Below are 20,571 nucleotides of genomic sequence, written 5' to 3'. Positions count from 1 at the left end.
AAGAGTTCGTTCTTTCTTTGGCAACATCTGAGGTACGTCTCGACGACAGGCTTTTGTCGACAGATACTGTCCACAAAGAGCGTCTATACTACATCCAGTTCTGTCGACATGACAGTGTAGACGCAGTAACGCCTTCTGGCGACAGAACTGTGTTGACAAAAGGCGTTATTCCTCGTAGAATGAGGTTTATTGCCGTCGACAAAACTGCCGAGTTCTGTCGACGTTATGTAGACGCAGATAGTCTAGACACACCTTGTGACGTAGTGGGGGTACCTGGCTGGTTTCTATGCTGCTGGCTCTGGGGTAACCCCCACTGGCTGCCGTGGGTACCACAACCCAGCAAAACAGGATGAGTCACTATGCAAACCAGTGGCCAGACACCCCCCATGGAGAGGAACAAAGGAAGGTGGATGCTGCCCTGGCTGGGGGGCAGGGCTGGAAGAGGGTTAGTTAGTGGCTGGCTGTGAGCATGGAGGAGACAGCCTAGGGAAAGGGGCTGGAGTTTAGGGGCCCAGTCTCCCCCATCTCAAGGGGGCCTGAGGCATCCTAGCCCAGCTCTGTGACCAGATTACATCTGTGCTGTGCTGTATCCTGGAGAGGCAATAAACTTCCTCTATTCCACCGGCTGGGGGAGTCTGTTTGTGCCATTTCGGGGTGCAGGAGACGGGGGAACCCCCAACGCGCCGTCACACCCCCCAGAGTGGTGTTTCTTAAACTATGTTCTGCCCACACTGGAGTTCAAAATGGCCTCCTTTAAAGGGGCAGGTGACTTTTTTTTTTTTTGCTCAACTTCCCCCCCCTCCTACCCAACCTCTTTCTTCTTTTTTGGCTCAACAAAAAACCCTTGGTGTACCTCATAAAAAAAAATTGTTCGGTGTTCCTTGGTCTTAAAAAGTTTAAGAAACACTGATGTGGAGTCAGGGGAGAAGGGTGGCCTGGAGCCAGGGATCTGGTTGGTGCAGGGTCGGGGTAGCCCGGCTGGCACTTGGCTCTGTGAGGTGCACTGGCATCTCCTGGGATTCGCCTCTCCGTTCTGGGGCCTGCTGCTTTGGAACTGCCCCGCCGTGCTGGGGATCTGGGCGGAGCTGCTGGAACAGCCAGCCCCGTAAGTGCCAAGGCAGCCGGGAGTCTGCCTCCAGCCCCACGGAGTCCTCTCCCTTCCGCGGATGGCTCGGGGGAAGCCCGGTGCCGCCCCCCCGTGGCTCCCCTTGGTGCGCAGCATCTGTGGCCAAGCTGATAGGCTCTCCCTCGCTCTCTGCGAGCCCCGCGCGTGGGCAATTCCCACTTGCCCCAGGGCACCACTCAGCCCAGAGCGAGGAGGATGCTCCAGGCCTGTGTGGGGGAGGCCCTGAATGTCAGCACCTGGCCCGGCTCGGCGTCTGAAGCCGGCGCTCCCGTGGGGCAGCGTAAACCAAAGGGGACTGGAGTGGCTGTTCTGGGAAGTTGGTCACTGCCCTCCCCACCAGGCCCTGCCCAGAGCCCCGTCAGACGGAGCCTGCGGGCGCGTCTGCCTCCCGGCCCCCTCCCGGCCACGCACGCGCCTCTCGCTCCAGCTGGTGGGGCTTGACGCCTGGCCTGTCACGGGCTCTGGGCTGCAGCTCCAGCGCGGCTGGGCCCGGGGTAGCGATGCAGCGGAACGTGGCTCCAGCACCGCTCCGGGATGCACCGGCGTGGCAGCGGCTGGGGGGAAGAGTGTCGTGGCTGACTGGCCCGGGGCTGTTTGAATGCAAGTCGTGTTGGGGAGGGGGCCTCGGGCCTCGTTACTCTTCCACGTTCTCTGCGCCCATGCGCTGGGGCGTACGGCTTAAAAAGACACTAAAGACAAAACTGGTTGTGCAAAAAATCCAAGTGGTTGTCACAGTACAAATTAGTGGGCTTGAGATCTGCCAAAAACTGCAGCTGAGAGATTAATCCCTGACTCGAAGCCCCTAAGGCCTTTTCCTGAGTGACTTCTGGCTGCCACCTACACAACGCTCTCTAAGGGGAAACGAACCAGCCCCGGTGAATGCGCCATGTCAAGGGGCTGGCCCCACGAGACGCTGGGCGCGCTCTGGATCTCGTTGCTTCCTGAGAGCGAGTCTCCCTCTCCCGCCTCGGCAGAGGCCGGTGTTCGCTGGCTGCATGTGCAAAGCCATCCATCCTGGAGCTGCTCGGAGAGCGTCGTGTGCATCCCCTCGATTGCTTCGGACAGCTTCTAATGGGGCCGCTGCGCAGCCAGGCTGAATGGATGCAGCTGCCATTCCCGGTGCAATTGAACCTGCCTCTGACTCGCGGAGTAAATCACATCTCATTTCCCTGTGTGCGAAGACAGGGCTGCGTGGGCTTCCGCCCCTCCTCCCCTGCTCGGCGGCTGCACAGCGCCCTGTCTGCACGCCGCCGGGTCAGAGCCACCTGGCGCTGTGCCGAGGCCAGTGCTTGGGAGCGCTCGCTCCCCGGGCTGCCGAGCAAGGGGGCCTCGGAGCACTGCGGAGACCAGTGGGGGCAGCATCTGCCCCGGGCCCTGCCCGATCTTGCCGGGGATCAGAGGGAAACTGGGATGCCAGCGAGTGCTCGCCCAGTGCCCCCTGCCCTGAGAGGGAACTCTGCCCCTGTGCGCCGCTGCCCCCCAGCTTTACACTGCCACTAGCCCCCCGGGGGCCACAGGGAAGGTCCCTGGAGCGCCAGACCCAGGTATTTTATTCTCTGTGTCCGTTAGGTGAGAAGGGACGGAGCATCAGCTGGGAGTCACCGTCCCCCGACGGCCGGGCGAGCTGCCAGCGGCCCATCAGCAGTAAACACCTCGGCGCCCGCCCCCCCATCCGCCCAGGCAGGCAGAGGGGTCCCTCGCTCGTCTGACCGCAGGGCGCCTTGCTCACCTCACCGGGTGCATCTCAGTGGTGTGGGGTGCTCCCTGGTGAGGGCAGAGCCGGAAATAGAAGCCGACCTCGATGCCTCAGCTGTTCCCGGCAGCTAGCACCCTGCCCGCGTCCCGGTGTGCTGCCGCCAAGCGGACGGCTCCTCCTTGCGCTGCCGGGGGCCTGGATTTGAACTCGGCGCTCTGCCGAGGGGCGCTCTGCCCCACAAGGGAGCTGAATCTCGTCGCTGGAGAGTCCTTAGCTGCTGAGAACGTGCCTCTCTTGGGGCAGCCGCGCTGGCCTGTCACCAAAAAACCTGGAAACCCCCCAGTGGTCCCGCAGCCCCGTAGAGACTAACAAATGTGTAACTAGGGTGTGACGTAGTGGGGGTAATTGCTGGGCTGTGGTGACCCCTGCTGTCTGGAGCAAGACCCAGCAGGGAAAACCTGGCTAGGCAGAGATAAGGTCAAACTGGTTGAACCAGTGGCCAGACACCCCCCATGGAGAGGAACAAAGGAAGGTGGAATGCTGCCCTGACTGCGGGGGCAGGGCTGGAGGGGAATTTAGTTAGACTGTGGAAGAGCATGGAGGAGAGCCTAGGGGAAGGGGCTGGAGTTTAGGGGCCCAGTCTCCCCCATCTCAAGGGGGCCTGAGGCATCCTAGCCCAGTTCCTGTAACCAGATTACATCTGTGCTGCGCTGTGCTGGAGGAGCAATAAACCACCCTCAATTCCACTGGCTGGTGCAGTCTGTTTGTGCCATTTCGGGGTGCAGGAGACGGGGAACCCCCAACGCGCCGTCACACTGGTGTCAGGGGTGGGATGCACTGCACCCCGTGGATGAAGCTCCCAGCGGCAAGCGACAAGGCGCAGTAGAAGCAAGAGCCCTGGAGCCAGGCGTGCTGGAGACAGAGCGAAGCGGTTCCTGGGAATCGTGGGGCGCTGCAGCACTAGACTGGTGAGTCTGCACCGAGGGGACCAGCGGGCAGATGGCCTACGCCCGACTCTTGAAGGCAGAGCTGGTGGGGCTGTGCAGAGAGAGGGGCTTGCCGGTGCAGAAAGCAACCAAGGCCCAGCTGATTGCCCAGCTGGAAGATAATGACCAGCCACAGGGCCAGGATCTTGTCCCCAGGGGAAGCAGCCAGACCCCCCCTGAGAGTGTGTCAGGCTCAGAGAGGGGGAGGAGCACTGGAACCCACCGGAGAGATGAGACAGCGTCTCCCGGGAGGCCTGCAAGCCGTAGCCCATCTAGGGCAGGGGCCAGCCCAGCGGAGCTGCGGCGGCTGGAGATCCAGCTGCGGATCAGGGAATTGGAAGTAGAGGACCGAGAGAAGGACCGCCAGGACCGAGAGAGGGAGCGCCAGGACCGAGAGAGGCAGCGGCAGCATGAGCTGGCCATGGCAGAGCGGAGAACCGGCGGGGCACCGGCTGCGCCAAGTGCGGATGGGCCCCAGGGTCCCAGGACTGCCAGATGCTTGGAGAGGCTCGTGGTGGCCCAATTGAAGGACATGGGTGACATAGACGGGTTCCTCAGTGCCTTTGAGAGGGCCTGTGGACTGCAACGGGTTCCCCCAGCTGACTGGCTGCAGGAGCTCATCCCCGCACTGAGCCAGGAGGCGGCCGGAGTGCTCAGTCAGCTGGAGGACCTACAGCCCGGGGATTACAACCGAGTCAAGGAGGCCCTGCTGCACAAGTTCGGGCTGACCCCCGAGATGTACAGGAAGAAGTTCCGGGGGGTACAGAAAGGGCCACGGGAGACCTATGTGGATCTGGCCTCCCGCCTGGCGCAATACTGCCGCAAGTGGGTGTCTGGAGTCGGAGCCCAGACCGCAGAGGAGCTGCTCAAGCTGGTCATGATGGAGCAGTTCTATGAAGCGTGCCCACCCAAACTGAGGCTGTGGCTCAAGGACCGGAGACCAGAGAACCCCCAGGAGGCCGGGGGGCTGGCGGATGAGTTCACGGAGAGCCGGTCCGGGTGTGAACGGGAGTCCCGGAGAGAAAGGGAACCGCGCAGAGACCGGATCTCGGCTGAGCGACGGAGGGAGTCAACTACGGGGCGAGACCAAGGAACAGGTCGTCTGCGCCCCAGAGAACCAGCCAGGGCCTGGACAGAGACAGCCCAAAGCCTAACTTGCCAGCGCTGTGGGCAAAAAGGCCACAAGAGGGCTCAGTGCACCAGGTCCCGGGACCGGGGACTTTCCAGGGTTAACTGGCTGGGGCGGGAGGAAGGGCAGGCTGCCCCAGAGGCAGGGGCTGGCAGGCAAACCTCAGCTCAGAGAGAGGGGAAGGATGCTCAGTGCACCTCCCCTGGGAGGTCTGATTCTCAGGAGGCGGATTTCTCCGTGTACCGGGTGGGGGCAGGACGGCCCCTGCGGAGCGAGTGCCTCTTACCCCTGGAGGTGGATGGTAGGAAGGTGACGGGCTTCTGGGACACGGGGGCGGAGGTGACTCTGGCCCGATCCGACATAGTGGCCCAGGAGCGGATACTACCCCACGCGCAGCTGACCCTGAAGGGCATAGACGGGTCCCCGTTTAAGGTGCCTGTAGCCAGGGTGCATCTGAAATGGGGGGCCAAGGAGGGCCTCAAGGAAGTGGGGGTGCACCCGCACTTGCCCACCGAGGTGCTGATGGGGAATGACCTAGAGGAGTGGCCCCATGGATCCCAGCGGGCTCTAGTCCCTACCCGGAGCCAGAGCCAGCGGGGGGCCGACAACGTGGGTCCAGGGAAGGACTCCTGGCAGCGTCCTCAGGGTCCCATCCCAGTGGACACGGGGTCCAGCCAGGCTGGGACTCCGGACCTAGGCAGAGGTGGGGGACAGATCCCGATCCCTGCCTCAGCAGCTGAATTCCAGGCTGAGGTGCAGGCAGACCCCTCCTTGCAGAGGCTGAGGGACCAGGCTGGCCTCCATGCAGCTCAGCCCCGGGGGAGAGGTGGCCAGGAGAGATTCCTGCGGGAGCGTGGGCTCCTGTTCCGTGAGTGGCTCCCCCCCAGGAAGGCGAGGGCATGGGGTGTCCAGCGGCAGCTGGTCGTCCCCCGAAAGTATCGCCTCAAGCTGCTGTATTTGGCCCACGATGTCCCCGTTGGGGGCCACCGGGGGATCCGGAGCACCCGGCTGAAGCTGCTCCAGCACTTCTATTGGCCGGGAATCTTTACAGCCGTGCAGCGGTACTGCCGGTCCTGTGACTCCTGCCAGAGGGGCGGGAAGGCCCAAGACAGGAGGAAAGCGGCTTGGGGGTCTCTACCCCAGATAGACCCTCTGGGCTTGCTGAGAGAGTTATGGGAGGGGAAGACCTCCCTGGATGGAGCTTCGGGGGTGGAAGCCGCCCTGGCTGTCCAGAGAAGGCTCACTGGGCTCATGGCCCCGGCCCGAGAGACCCTGGCCAGAGATCAAGGCCAGCGGAAGGGTGGGTGTGACCCCCGAGGACAGGCCTGCGCCAGTCGCCCTGGAGCGGGGCGGCGAGTGGACAGAGGGAAGCCAGCTCATGTGGGGCCTTGCCACGGCCGGCCTGAGTCAAGGGGAGCACCCATGTCCCCGGGGCGGGTTCCCACGCAGAGGACCCGAACTTCCCTAGGTCACGAGCGGAGTGACCCTGCTCAGTTCGCTCTCGGAGGGGGGAGAACTGTGACGTAGTGGGGGTAATTGCTGGGCTGTGGTGACCCCTGCTGTCTGGAGCAAGACCCAGCAGGGAAAACCTGGCTAGGCAGAGATAAGGTCAAACTGGTTGAACCAGTGGCCAGACACCCCCCATGGAGAGGAACAAAGGAAGGTGGAATGCTGCCCTGACTGCGGGGGCAGGGCTGGAGGGGAATTTAGTTAGACTGTGGAAGAGCATGGAGGAGAGCCTAGGGGAAGGGGCTGGAGTTTAGGGGCCCAGTCTCCCCCATCTCAAGGGGGCCTGAGGCATCCTAGCCCAGTTCCTGTAACCAGATTACATCTGTGCTGCGCTGTGCTGGAGGAGCAATAAACCACCCTCAATTCCACTGGCTGGTGCAGTCTGTTTGTGCCATTTCGGGGTGCAGGAGACGGGGAACCCCCAACGCGCCGTCACATAGGGTCACAAGCTTTGTAGCACAGCTCGGGTGACAAGGGTGCAGCAAGAGGCCCGGAGGCTGAATTACAAAGCACATGTGAGAGTGGCCAGGCTGTGTCAGAGCCAAGGGCCCGGTCCTGTCTGCCCACAGTGCCCCAGAGGGAGGGAACAGAACCGGGAACCATCACGTGATCCCTCCCCTGTCGCCCATTCCCAACCCTGACACACAGAGGCCAGGGACCCCTCCCTGCCCAGCCTGGCTAGTAGCCATTGATGGACCCAACCTCCATGAATCTACGTAGCTCTTTTTTGAACCTTGTTAAAGTCCTGGTCTTCACATACTCCTCTGGCAAGGAGTTCCACAGGTTGGCCATGCATTGTGTGGAAAAAATGCTGCATTTGGTTTGTTTTAAACCTGCTGCATATTAATTTCATTTGTTACCCCTAGTTCTTGTGTTATGGGAATAAGTAAATAACTTTTCCTTATTCCCCTCTGGTGAGGCCACATCTGGAGTATTGTATCAGGGGGTAGCCATGTTAGTCTGGATCTGCAAAAGTGACAAGGAGTCCTGTGGCACCTTACAGACTAGCAGATGTATTGGAGCATAAGCTTTCGTGGGCAAAGACCCACTTCGTCATATGCATGTAGTGGAAATATCCAGAGGCAGGTATAAATATTCAGGCAAGAATCAAGCTAGAGATAACGAGGTTAATTCAATCAGGGAGGATGAGGCCCACTTCTAGCAGCTGATCTGGAGGTGTGAATTCCAAGGGAGGAGAAGCTGCTTTTGTAGTTAGCGAGCCATTCACAGTCTGTGTTTAGTCCTGAGTTGATGGTGTCAAACTTGAAGATGAACTGTAGCTCAGCAGTTTCTCTTTGAAGTCTGGTCCTGAAGTTTTTTTGCTGCAGGATGGCTCCCTTTAGATCTGCAATTGTGTGTCCAGGGAGATTGAAGTGTTCCCCTACAGGTTTTTGTATGTTGCCATTCCTGAGATCTGATTTGTGTCCATTGATTCTTTTACGTAGGGACTGTCCAGTTTGGCCGATGTATATAGCAGTGGGGCATTGCTGGCACACGATGGCGTCTATCACATTGATAGATGTGCAGGTGAATGAACCCGTGACGGTGTGGCTGATCTGGTTAGGTCCTGTGATGGTGTCGCTGGTGCAGATATGTTGGCAGAGTTGGTACCAAGGTTTGTTGCAGGGATTGGCTCAGTTTGTGTCCAGTTCTGGGCCCCCCACTACAGAAGGGATGTGGACGCATTGGAGAGGGTCCAGCGGAGGGCAACCAAAATGATTCGGGGGCTGGAGCACGTGACCTCTGAGGAGAGGCTGAGGGACTTGGGTCTGTTTAGTCTGCAGAAGAGAAGAGTGAGGGGGGATTTGGTACCAACATTCAGCTCCCTGCAGGGGGGTCCAGAGAGGCTGGAGAGAGGCTGTTCTCGGTAGTGACGGATGGATGGCTGAACAAGGAGCCGTGGGGTAGGTGTAGGTTGGAGATTAGGACAAACTCTTTCCCTAGGCGAGTGGGAAGCGCTGGGCTGGGTTCCCTAGGGAGGGGTGGAATCTCCATCCCCAGAGGTGTTCACGTCTCGGCTGGACACAGCCCTGGCTGGGCTAATTGAGTTGGGATTGGTCCTGCCTTGGGCAGGGGCTGGACCTGCTGACTCCTGAGGCTCTTCCAGCTCTAGGATTCACTTTCTCCACACCAGCCATGATTCGACAGGCCTCTCACATCCCCCTTAGTCGTCTCGTTTCCAAGCTGAACTCTCCCGGTCTCATTTCTCTCTCCCCAGACGGGGCCGTTCCAGACCCTCGCTGTTTGTGTCGCCCTTCTCTGACCCTTTCCCAGCTCTGATCTCTCTCGTGGGAGATGGAGCGACCACAGGTGCACGCGCTGTGCAAGCCGGGGGTGTCTCGTGGGTTTATAGGAGATGATCCCGTCTGTTCGGTCTTCTCTGTCTGAGTCCCAACGTTCGGTTTGCTCCTGTGACGGCTGCTGCACACGGAGGGGATGTTTTGAGACTGATCCATCCCGGGCATGTCTAGACTAGGTGCCTCTGCCGACAGAGGCATGTAAAATAGGCTCCCCGACGCAGTCAATGAAGTGGGGATTTCAATATCCCCACCGGCCCCACGCCCGCCTGCGGTGCTGCCGCTCAGCTTTGGGGGCTGAAATGCCCTTGGCGGGTTCTAGCTTGTGCGGCTGAGACCGTCGCAGCCAAGCCCCCTCGGCCCTCGCAGAGCCCGGCGACCGCGCAGTCGGCTGCGGCATGTTCCCAAGGGAGGGGACCGGTCCATCCGTTGCTCCCCCTCCCCGTTACAGGGCCCGGGGGTCGCTGGCTTCTGCGCTTTGGGTGCAGAGCAGCATCGCGCGCCGGGCTGGCACTGGTCCCTGGAGGGCGGCGGGTTTCCAGCCACTTGCAGACCATGGTTGGTGCCGCGACCCAACATGCATCTAGTGTGGAGGCTGGGGGACGGGGCTAAGGATGGGCTTTGGGGTACAGGAGGGGGCTCTGGCTTGGTGGGCATGGCTGGAGCAGCTCCCACTCAGTGGGGGGCTAAGGCAGCTTCCTGCCCCTCCTGGCCATGCTAGTGGGAGGGCGGAGCTAGTGCTGGGTGCAGGGGCAGCGCCAGAGCCCTGTACACTCCCTCCCCCATCTAGGAGCCGGGCCTGCTGCGGCTGCTTCTGGGGCGCGGCGCGGTCTGCGGGGCCAGGACTGGCAGGAGCTGCCTTAGCGCCCCCCCCCCCCCCCCCCCCCGGTTCCCTGCAGCACCAAGCCCAGGGCCCGACATCCCGCCCCCCAGCACCGGGTCGCGGCCCGTCGTTAGAAACCTGGGTTTAGTGCATCTCATCTCAACCCCCGGGAGCGAGGGCGGACGAGCCAGGCAGCCCTCGGGAAGCTCGGGCCGAGGCCTGAGGCTGTGCCGATGGCGTGGGCCGGAGAGACGCTGTCAGACAATGCGCTGAGCGGCTGTTTGATTTGATTTCCCTTCGAATTCTTGCGCACGGGGCCCTCCCTGCCGTGCCTGGGGGTTAATGCCAGCGCCCGCGCCCGCCTGCCTCAGCACTTGTGGGGCTGCTGGGCGAAGCCGCGTGCTGCGAGCTTGGGAAACTCTTTTCCATTTTAATTAGGACGAGCACTCGGAAAACGACGTGGCGCCGTGTCGCGGCAAACCGCCTAGTGGCAGCCGCTTTCCCACGAGGCGGCGCAACGGAGCCGTCCGTGCCAGAGCCCTCGGAAAGCCCGTGGGATTGACGGGGGGTGACTTGGTGTGCGAGGCGCTGGGCTGTGTCAAAGCTGGGCCAGGCCAAACGAGTCATTGCCGAGAGTGGAGTGGAGACCCAATCCCCTCGTGGTCCTGGAGCCGGCCGGCCCGTCAGCTTTGCCGGCTGTGCGGGCCCTCGGCGCAGCCTGGGGAGCGCGAGCGCGTGGGCACCGCGCTTGGCAAGTTTTCGGAACGAGGAGGGCCAGGGTTCCCTGGTGCGAGCACTCGCCAGTAGGGAGCTGCACACTCAGCACTCGGTGTGCCGGGTCGGACGCGCATCGGCCCTGGCTGGAGCGGGACGGGACAGGAGAAGGAAGGGGGGTTCGTTGTGCCCCCCTCGTGCCAGGGCTGGGCACAGTCACGCCATCCGGGAGCGCTCCAGTGCGGGCCGGCCTGGCGCCGTGCGGTACGTGGGGGGAGGCAGCCTTGGGACCCGCCGTACCTCTTCTTTCCCTCCCGCCACCCGGCAGCTGCTGTCTGGGTGACCTCGTGGCCCGGGCCCCGGTGCGGGGGGATATTTTCAGCCCGGGTAGGAGGGTCGCTCCGAGCCCCTTGGACGGAATTGCCCCGGATTCCGAGCAGATCTGCTGCTCCCCGGTGGTGGCGCTTTCCTGGGTGGGGCGGCAGGGCGGGTGCGCAGCCTGGGCCCGGGGGGCGTGGGGAGCAAATAGCTAAGAGCGGGGGGCGGCAGGGGGAACACGTGCTGGAGAGCTGCGTTCTAAGCCCAGCGCCTCCCCCGGCACCGCCCTGCCTGCCGCCGCGTCCCCCCGCACGAGGGTCGCCCAGCGCCACGGAGCTGGGCCTGCCTGGAGTTTAGGGAACTCGAGCCTGGTGCGGGACCCTCCTTGGGACTGAGGGTCGGACCGAGGTGCCTGGGCGGGGCGGGGAGCCCTGGATTGGAGCAGCAGGGCGCCGGGGCGGAGCGGAGACACACGTGTGGGCGGTGCCCGTGGCTCTAGGTCAGGCATTCCCGCCGGCGCCCCTTGGCTAGCGCCTGAGCCAGGGCGGCGTTCCCTCCCTCCCGGCCGGGCCCCGGCGCTGACGCCCCCTCTGCCGCCGCCCGCAGGTGCTGGAGGTCGTGCGCTCCAACTACGACACGCTCACCCTCAAGCTGCAGGACGGGCTGGATCAGTACGAGCGCTACTCAGAGCAGCACAAGGAGGCGGCCTTCTTCAAGGACCTGGTGAGCTGCCCCCCGGCCCGGCCCTGCCCCCTCCCCGGGGCCTTCCTCTTCTCCGGGGCGTGGGCCCCTCTTTCCTGGGAGATGGGGCGCGGAGGGTTCCAACGGGGCTTGCAGTCTCCCCGATCCCCCCTGCCGAGCATGGCCTGGCCGGTGGCGCTCTCTTTGCCTCCCCGTGGGAGGGCGTGTGCAGCGTGTGACAAGGCTTGGCAGGCCTTGGACCGGGCAAAGCGCCATCACCGCTGCGATAGGGTCTCAAGCATGTGGCTGAGCAGGACCCGGAGCCCTGCCGGAGCCCTGGTCCCCCGCACGCAGGGATTGAACCCACAGGGAAGGGGAGAGGCCGTCTGGTTTCCCCACAGAAGTGCACGGGGAGGGAGGGGGGTGATCACGCCAGCAGGACCCAGACAGGATGAGGCCCCTGGGTGGGTGTCTCTGCGGGCTGGGCCCACTGCCCAGGGGCTGGGCCTTTGGGGTCCTGCTCCCCCTGGCCGCCTGCACCAAGCCGGATTGTCCCTGCCAGTGGCCTCTTGGCCTGCCCTCCTTGTCCTGCGAGCTCTGTCCCCGCGGAGCAGTGCCTGCTCCCGCCCCGCGCCTCCCCTCTGCCGCCCCTTCTCCAGCGCGCGCCTGGCTCCGGCTCCCCTCCGTGCCGGGTTACTGACTCGCCCCCTTTGGCCTCTCTCCCCTGAGCGTCGGCCTCGCCGCCGAGATCAGAGCCCGCTTCACCCACACCCTGTTCCCGCACGGCAGCCCCGGCTTGACAGGGATCTGAGGGAACTTTCCCCCATCGACAGGGCCCGGCAATCTCGTCCCTCGCTCAGCACTGCCCTCCATGCCGTACTCCGGCAAGCGCGGCGAGCTGGGCTGCCAGCCTGACCCCTTCTCTTCCGCGAGGCGGCCAGGCAGCCTGGGCAGGGCCCTTCCCCTCTCCAGGCCGCCCGACCACGCTCCCGCTGAGCGCAGCTCGGCAGCGCCAGTCCTGGGTCCCCGCCCCAAGCCTCGCAGCCGGCTCTGGACCGGTCCGGGGGGCTGCCAGGGCTTCGGCCCCTGAGCCAGAGAAGGGCTTCCCGAGCTGCAGCCTGGACCCCCGGAGCTGAGCCTGGGTCCCCTGTGCCCCCACTGTCAGGCCGTCTGCGCCCCGCCCCCAGTCACGGGGCCTGCTCCTGCAGAGGAAGGGGATGGGGACGGGGACGTGCCCCTCTCGCCGGCGGCTACCCCCGGGTCTCCAGGGCGAGGTTGCGGTTTCAGGCCCACGGCGATGCTGCTCACGCCAGTCGCTCACGCAGAGGAGAGCCGCAAGTGGGTGTTCTCAGCTGGACACGTGCTCTCCTCCTTCAGGGCCCGATCCTCGGGGGCCATACACCCTACAGGATGGGCCCCTGTGGTCTCAGAGGCAGTGGCAAGTCAGTGCCGTGGGGGGCTCGTGTCTCCTGCCCCACTTGCGGCCCCCACGGGTCCAGTGGCTGCTTGTCCTTTAGCCACAGGCTTTGGCCGTCTGAAAGTCCTGGAGCTCTGCACTCCACTGCTGGTGTGAACGCCTCACAGTGGGGAATCTGGGCAGTCAGCGTCCCGCAAGGGGCAGAGTTAAGGGGATGTAGGTGCCCTTTCTGCTCCCCTCCGCTCTCGGGAAGGGTTGGGTTTCTTGCAGGCCCCCCTGAATGCTAAGTGTTCTGGGTTTCTAACATTTCTGATTGCTGAGTTCAGGTGGGTTTGGGGGGGTGCTGCCGCCCTGGCGGTCGTGCCTGGGCGTGGTCTGGGGGGTGTCCAGCGTGCGTGTGGTGGGCGGGGAGAGACGGACAGGCCTGGGGGAGGGGACCAGTCTGAATGCAGGACGGTGGGGCGCCAGCTGTCAGGACGCAGGCAGGCGGCTTGTCCACACTCAACGCTCAAACCGCACTTGAGTGTAGACGGGGGCAGGCGCGGATCTCCCATGGCTGGTGCGGCTCTGAATCCACAAGCCGCCCAAAATTCTCTAGCGTGGGCCAGCGGGGAACACATCCCGGGAGAGCATGGTCGGGTACACGTGATCTCCGCCCCCACCCTCCGGCGGCTGCCGCACATGCTCGCCGTGTCTCTAAGGGGTGACCCGCCTGTGCTCCTGCTCCGCGTGGTCAGGTCCTCCCCGGCTGAAGCGCCCGGGAAGGGGCGGCAGCTCCGGTCCTGGCAGGGGCGTCTGGCTGCAACGGCTGCTTTCTCTCCGCCAGGTTCGGTCCATCAGCGTCAACGTGCGGCGGACCCTGGCCTTCAACACGCTGAGCCAGGAGGTGCTGCTGAAGGAGTTCTCCACCATCTCCTGAGCCGGAGCCGCCCGTCTCGGCGCAAAGGCGGCGGAGCTGCGGGGCGGCTGGCGCGTTTGCGGGGCCCTGGGGCACCTGGCGGCCAAGCGTTGGATTCCCAGCGCGCCTTCCTCCGGACTCGGCTCCAGAGAGCCTCGCCCCCGGGCGCCAGGACGCTGGGTGTGGCTGCGGCTCCGGCCGAGGACGAGCGGAGAGTCCCCTGCCGGGAGGCGCAGGAACAGTGCAGGGGCCGGAGCGGAGCCGGGCTGGGCAAGATCCTGCCCCTCGCTCTGCCCCCAGCCTGGGCATTCGGGCCCGCCTCACCCACCTCCAGGCCACGCGGCTGAGTTGCTCTGGCCCACGCGGCGCATGGCAAAGGCCCCTGGCAGCCAGCACGGGCCGGCGCTGTTCCTAGGGCGCCTGGGGGGAGCAGAACCGTCTCCCTTCCCCCCACATTGCCCTGCAAAGCCTCTTCCCTTGCCACACCCCGTCCCCGGGGCTGAGGGGCCCACTGGAGGCTGGGCCCCACCTGCCTCTGCTCCAGCGGGGGGCGGCGGGGGTAGCTCATCGGCTGGCTCCAGCTCCAGCCTCTCCAGGCACTGCCGGTGTCGCCCACGGAGAACAGGCCGCGAGCGCTCCCCAGGCCTGGCCCGTGCGTCTGCTCGAGCTCCCTCTGCCCCGGGTCCCAGCCGGGCGATGCCGGCCCGCCCTCTGCCGCCCCGTGCCGTGGGGCTGGGCCCTGGTCCCGCTGCACCCTCAGCTCTCCGGAGCCATCTGGCAGCAGGGAGCCGGCTCCAGAGCCCCCGGCCTGGGAGACGCGCTGCCCTGGGCTGGCTCCTGCCGCCTGTGCTGAGAACAGCGGAGCCTGGCGTCCGGTGGAGCGTCACCGGCCCCAGCACTGGCCGGGGGTCTCTGCCGAGCTCATAGACGGGAATGTTCCCCTCCTGAGCGGGGGGGCAGGGCCCCGCTGTGTGGCAGGAGGGGGGCAGTGCTGGGCTCAGCGCACGCCCGAGAGGCTGCCCCGCTGCCTCCTGTCCCTAGGCCGGGTTCTCCCTCGGCACTGCGGGGCCGGGCCAAGCCGAGCCTCGTCCCCACCACTGCCAGGCGGGGCTGGGGCTAGAGCCCAGCTGCGGTATCCCTGGGGCTGGCAGGCCCCCAGGCTGAGCCACGCAAGTGCGGCTGGAGGCCTGAGCGGAGCTGCAAGGCGGCAGGCCGGCTGCTGTGCTCGGCGCTGTGCACGTTGCTGCGACACCCGCCTCCGTCCCTGCCCTCCGCTGCGTGGGGTGCCCGGGGTCCCGGCCGCCTGTGCCTGGAGCAGAACTAGCTGAACGCTCTGCAGCCGGCTGGGGCTGCCCAGGTCCCCATCGGACTGCCTGGACAAAGCTGCTGGGAGCGCAGATGCCAAGAAACCCCAGGCCGGGGCCGTCTCGGGGGCTCGCTCGAGCGGGGCCCAGTGCCTGACGCTGGCTTGCCGCGAGGAGCCTGCCAGGCTCGTGTGCAGCTGCAAACCGGCCCGAGGGGCAGGATTCCAAGGGGCAGCGCCAAGTGGAGTAAATTTTGTTCTGGCTAATTTATGGCCCGGTCCTCCCCAGACAGCGTGTTCCTGGGCCGACGCCGTGGGGACAGAGCCGAGCGCCGGCGGCAGGCAGGGAGACAAATACCTTAAAAAATACTGACCTCTCCTCCTGGCGAGAAATGGTGTTTGAGCGCAATGTGGCCGGAGACATTAAACATCGATTCTGAAGCACCTGGGGGTTTCTTTGTATCAATTTTCCTTCCCTGCTTCTACAGGGTCCATTTTTCATGCAGGACTGGGAGCGTTTGCACCGCGGGAACTTGTCTCCTCGCACAGCCCTCCCCAGGCCGGGCCCCCATCCCTTCGGGGAAGCAAGGCCGGGGCCATCTCGGGGGCCGGGGGGCACCAGGCATCCCCACCTCCGCAGGGATCCCCCACGGGGGGTCCGGAAACGGCTCCGCGCTGGTCGGCTGTGTACAGGACAAGCGCTCGGGGCGGCGCTCTGCCAGGGGAGGTGGGGGATGGGTTCAAGTCAGCAAAGTTAATGTGAGAATGGCCAGGCTGGGTCAGACCAAGGGTCCATCCCGCCCAGAGCCCACAGCGGCCAGTGCCAGGTGCCCCAGAGGGAGGGAACAGAACGGGATCATCAAGCGATCCCTCCCGTCGCCCATTCCCAGTGTCTGACAGACAGAGGCTAGGGACACCATTCCAACCCAGCCTGGCTAACAGCCATCGATGGACCCAACCTCCATGAATCTATCCAGCTCTTCTTTGAACTCTCTCAAAGCCCTGGTCTTCACCACATCCTCCGGCGAGGAGTTCCACAGGTTGCCTGTCACTGTGAGGAAAAACTTCCTTTGGTTTGTTGTAAACCTGCTGCCTGTTCATTTCACTGGGTGACCCCTAGTTCTCATGGGAACAAGTAAATCACTTTCCCTATTCACTGTCTCCACACCGCTCATGATTTTATCCACCTCTCTCCTGTCCCCAGCCTGGCTGTTCCTGGGGGAGTCTCGGGCCAGCTCAGCGGGGCTCCGGCTGAGTCCAGCTCTTGCTCCCGTTGCAGGGGGAGATCGGCAGGCACCTCGCTCGGTGGGACACAGCACGTCCCCCGTCCAGCCCCGCCCACGTGGGGTCTCAGGCCCGGGCCCAGGGGCCAGCGTGAGAGGGTCGGTTAGCCCGTCCGTGTCGGGACCGCACACGGCTCTGCAGCCCTGGGGGAGCAGACGGGGCTGTGGGGGCTCTGAGCGGGCAGGTGGCGGTTCAGCGTGCCCGGCCTTGGCGCCCCGCTCCCCGGAGTCCCCCCGACACGGCTTTTCCCTGCCCCGCTGGCCGGCAGGGGCGTCCCAATGTTCACAGGAGCTGGGACTGCCCGGCCCTGGCCTTTGACCCCCCACTCGTGTGTCCCCCCCCCCCGTGAGGGAGTTCCCCTGGCCTCTCCCCACCGCCCCTTCCAGCCGTGGGCTGCCTCCAGCTGGCAGGAAGGGCCAGGCGCCTGGAGCCCTGTGGGACCCTCCCTCGTTAGCGCTCGCGCTGCCAGCCGGTTCCATCGCCGCAGACGGGCTCCGGCGCCGGGGGCTAAGGAGCCCAGCTGAGCTGAACAGGCCGTGAGCCCTCGTGCCGGCCGGCCGCAGGCTCCCCTTGCTCCAGCGCAGGCTGCTCACCCGAGCCTGGCGCCTTGGCTCCTGCAACGTCAGGGCGGACGGGGCCAGATTTCGGGCTCGCGCGTGGACCCGGGAGCTGCCTCCATCTGCGCGGGGGCTCTAACGGGCCCTGTTGTCTGCTCTGCGCCGGCTTGTGCTGGAATGTCGCAGTGTCCCCCCTGCCCGGCACAGGGCGCGTGTGTGTGCGTGTGTCGCAACTGGTCCCTGTGCGTGCGTGTGCGGGAACGTGTCTCAGCTGCATGTGTGTGTGTCACAGCCAGTCCGTGTGTGTGTGTGTGTCAGCTGCTCCGTGTGTGAGCCTGTGTGTCACAGCCAGTCCGTGTGTGTGTGTGTGTCTCAGCTGCTCCGTGTGTGAGCCTGTGTGTCACAGCCAGTCCGTGTGTGTGTGTGTGTGTCTCAGCTGCTCCGTGTGTGTGAGCCTGTGTGTCACAGCCAGTCCCTGTGTGTGTGCGCACGCGCGTCTCAGCTGCTCCGTGTGTGTGTGTGTGTGAGAGAGAGAGAGAGAATCAGTCAGTCCCTGTGGGGGTGTGTCTCTTTCACACAGCCAGTTCCTGTGTGTGTACGTGTTACAGCTGGTTTCTGGCTGTGTGAGGGGAGATGTCACAGCCGGTTCCTGTGTGTGTGTGAGAGAGTTTCTGGGTGCGTGAGGGGAGGTGTCACAGCTGGTCCCTCTGGGGGGGGGATGCCCCAGCCAGTGCCCGGGAGCGTGCAGGTCTCCCCTCCAGTCACCGTCGGCGGGGCCCTTGCAGCCGTGGTGCCGGCAGAGCGCCCGCAGGGAGCCGGCGTGGCCGCACCCAGAGCAGCGTGGCCGTGTGGACATTCTGCGGCACGGGGGGATCACCCATCGCTGCGGTTCACACGCCCTGAGCAGCGGGACGACTCCGCCCATTGGCCTAGACCTGTCTGCTCCAGGGCTGGCTCGGCATGGCCATAGGATGTTGGGTGCCCGGGTAGCCTGCCCCTGTCTGGTGCCCGGCACAGCCAACGCACCGCGCCCTGTGGAGCGATTTGCAGCTAATGACTGAGCCCCCCTCTCCAGCGCCGCTCCCCGGGTGGGCTGCTTTCGCGGCGACAGCGTGTGGGAGCAGCACGACGTGAGCTGAGCCGGTTCGGCTCCGTTAACTCCTTCTGCATCCACGCCCAGCAAGGCAGCTGCCTTCCCCGGGGCTCTGCGCTGTGCGGGCTGGCCAGCCCTGGCTGGAGTGGATGGGCCGTAGCTCCGTTGGGGTGAATGGGACCAGACCCCAGTTGGCGTGAATGGGCCGTAGCTCCATTAGGATGAATGGGGCCAGACCCGGCTGGCGTGAATGGGCCGTAGCTCCATTGGGGTGAATGGGCCATAGCTCCATTGGCGTGAATGGGGCCAGACCCCCATTGGCGTGAATGGGCCGTAGTTCTGCTAGAGTTGAAATGAAGCTGCGACCAGCGACCCCTGCTGCCTCCAACCGCCACAACCGACCCGTGCTCCCCCTCCACCCGCAGAAGGGGAAAGTTCTTGTGAAGGGTGAGGCCTGGGCTCGTGGTGCTCTCTGAGGCACCCCGGAAGCCCTAACTTTTTTCCTCCATGTGCAGAATAAATGTTGTTCTGTGCACTGAGGCATGTGCACCACCAGGAGAAGCACCTGCTGCCAGCGCTCTGCTTATCAGCTGGGCAGCACCTGAGTCTCTCCTGGGCGGCTGCCCAAGCACTCAGCTTCCAGGGAACTCTGGCCAGGGGGTCAGGCTGTTCTCCGCCTGCCTTGCTGCAGCCTGCAGGAGCTTGCTGCATTCACCATGGCCTGGAAGGGGCCAGGGCTGGGCCAGGCCCGCTGGGATGGAACCCGCACTCTGTGGAGGGAGGATTGGCCACAGGATGCTCAGGGCAGCTCAGCCGCTCTGATTCGTTCGTACCAGCTGGCGGAGCTGCCCGGAGCCGCCCAGCCTTCTCTCGCCACCGAGCCCGGGTTCAACTCTGGGCTGGTCTCTGGGCGATCCCACCGTATCCCAGGGTAATGCAAGACCAGCCTGTGTGCTGCTGCCCTCCGCTGGACGGCATCACCACTGCTTGGCTGTGTGTCATGGGCCCTATACTGCTAACAGCTCCTGAGCCTGTGGGTGGGAGCAGGAGGCACTGGGCGGATGACAGCCCGGCCGGCCGCAGTGCAGTGAGGAAGGGGAGGCCCCAGCCTGGCATGGAGTGGGTGGTTTATTTCGGCCGGAGGGATCCCAGCATGCCCTGCCCTGGGGGAGTGGGGGGTGAAAGGGGGGGTGTCTCTGGCCCTTCCAGCCAGCAGAGCCACGGCCCCCGTCACCAGCACCGCACCGGCCTCACACCACGAAACTTCCCCCTCGTGCGGAAGGGACCTGGTGCAGCACCGTGCCTGGGGGCCAGCGGGACCCTCAGCAAGTAGGAGTGAGCCGCTCCCACGGCCTTGAGCTCTGGGGCAGGCCCTGAGCAGCCAGACAGGGTCAGGCCCAAGGCCCATCCGGCCCAGGGTCCCAGCCGCCCACAGCGGCCAAGGCCGGGTGCCCCCGAAGGAACGGACAGAACTGGGAACCATCCAACTTCCTGCCTCTCCGGGGGGTGACACACTGGAATAAATTGCCTGGGAGCTGTGGAATCCCCATCCCTGGAGAGATTTAAGAGCAGGTTGGACACACACCTGGCAGGGATGGGCTAGACGGTGTTTGGACCTGCTGGGAGGGCAGGGGACTGGACTCAACTCTCGAGGGCCCTTCCCGTTCTAGTGCTCTGTGATTCCAGAAGTGATCCCTCCCCTGTTGCCCGTTGCCTGACAAACAGGCTAGGGACGCCACCCCTGGCTAACAGCCATTGATGGACCTAACCTCCACGAATGTATCTCGTTCTTTTTTGAACCCTGTTAGAGTCCTGGTCTTCACAACGTCCTCTGGCGAGGAGTTCCACAGGTTGACTGCACTGAGTGAAGAAAAACTTCCTTTGGTTTCTTTGAAACCTGCTGCCTGTTCATTTCATTGGGTGACCCCTAGTTCTTGTGTTACAAGTAAATACTCTTATTTATTCACTTTTCCCACCCCACTCATGATTGTATAGACCTCTGTCAGATCCCCCCCGCCAGTCTCCTCTTTTCCAAGCTGACAAGTCCCCGTCTCTTTAGCCCCCCGTCATACGGGGCCTGTTCCAAACCTCTCATCAAGCATCAGTTCCCGCCCAGCCCGAAGCAGCGTCTCCCCTTCCCCCGCCCGGGAGCGCGGCTTGCATGGCTGCTGCTTGTCCTGCACTGACCGTGGCCCAGGGTAATAGCTCTTGCCAAGGTCTGGGGCCCTTAATTCCAGGCCCAGCTGGGACTGGCGCAGCAAATTGATTTTCAATCCTTCTCAGCTGTCGCCAGGACAGATCTTGGCAATGCACACTGGCTGCAGGAGAAGCAGGACTCCCCCCAGCTCAGCGAGCGCCCCCCAGCCTGGTGAGCCCTGCTCTGCCCCCCGTCACGCCTCCCACCCTGCTCACCCACCGGCCTCCCCTGGCCCAGCAGGGGGTGCTCTGCGGGAGATGCTGCTGCCTGGTGCCAGAGGCTGGGGGGTCCCTTCGGCCAAGCGGGAACCCCCAGATCCCGCCTGCGTGGGCTTGTTACGGATGCTGTGGCGGGTTTCTCGCCCGCGTCTGCCTTGCTGAGTGCTAGGAATTGAGGCAGGGGCTGTACAGCCCCTTGGCCCCGTCCACACTGCTTCTCTGGGCAGACTCGGAGGCTGTCGTCTTAGCACAGCAGCATGTGTTCCAAGTCAGGGCTGCTGCTCGGGCGTGAAATGCAAATGTCACTTTGCCAGGCGACGGCACC

General features: G+C 64.3%; 1 protein-coding gene across 4 annotated transcripts in view; it reads left to right on the top strand.

Annotated features, from left to right (window-relative positions):
- ARMH3 (armadillo like helical domain containing 3) overlaps nucleotides 1–15,341 on the top strand; it is a 129,121-nt gene extending 113,780 nt beyond the window's left edge. For all 4 annotated transcript variants that reach the window (XM_089780254.1, XM_089780252.1, XM_089780253.1 and 1 more), the window contains 2 exons: nucleotides 11,205–11,321; nucleotides 13,523–15,341. In XM_089780254.1, coding sequence (XP_089636380.1) covers nucleotides 11,205–11,321; nucleotides 13,523–13,615 — 210 coding nt within the window. In that variant the 3' untranslated portion in view covers nucleotides 13,616–15,341. The remainder of the gene's footprint in view (nucleotides 1–11,204; nucleotides 11,322–13,522) is intronic.
- The last annotated feature ends 5,230 nt before the right edge of the window (nucleotides 15,342–20,571 follow it).

The sequence above is a fragment of the Pelodiscus sinensis genome, chromosome 8, assembly GCF_052426305.1.
Source record: "Pelodiscus sinensis isolate ZL-2025 chromosome 8, ASM5242630v1, whole genome shotgun sequence".
NCBI lineage: Eukaryota > Metazoa > Chordata > Testudines > Trionychidae > Pelodiscus > Pelodiscus sinensis.
Note: the sequence above shows the minus strand (reverse complement) of the source record. Positions and strands in the feature narration are given on the sequence as shown.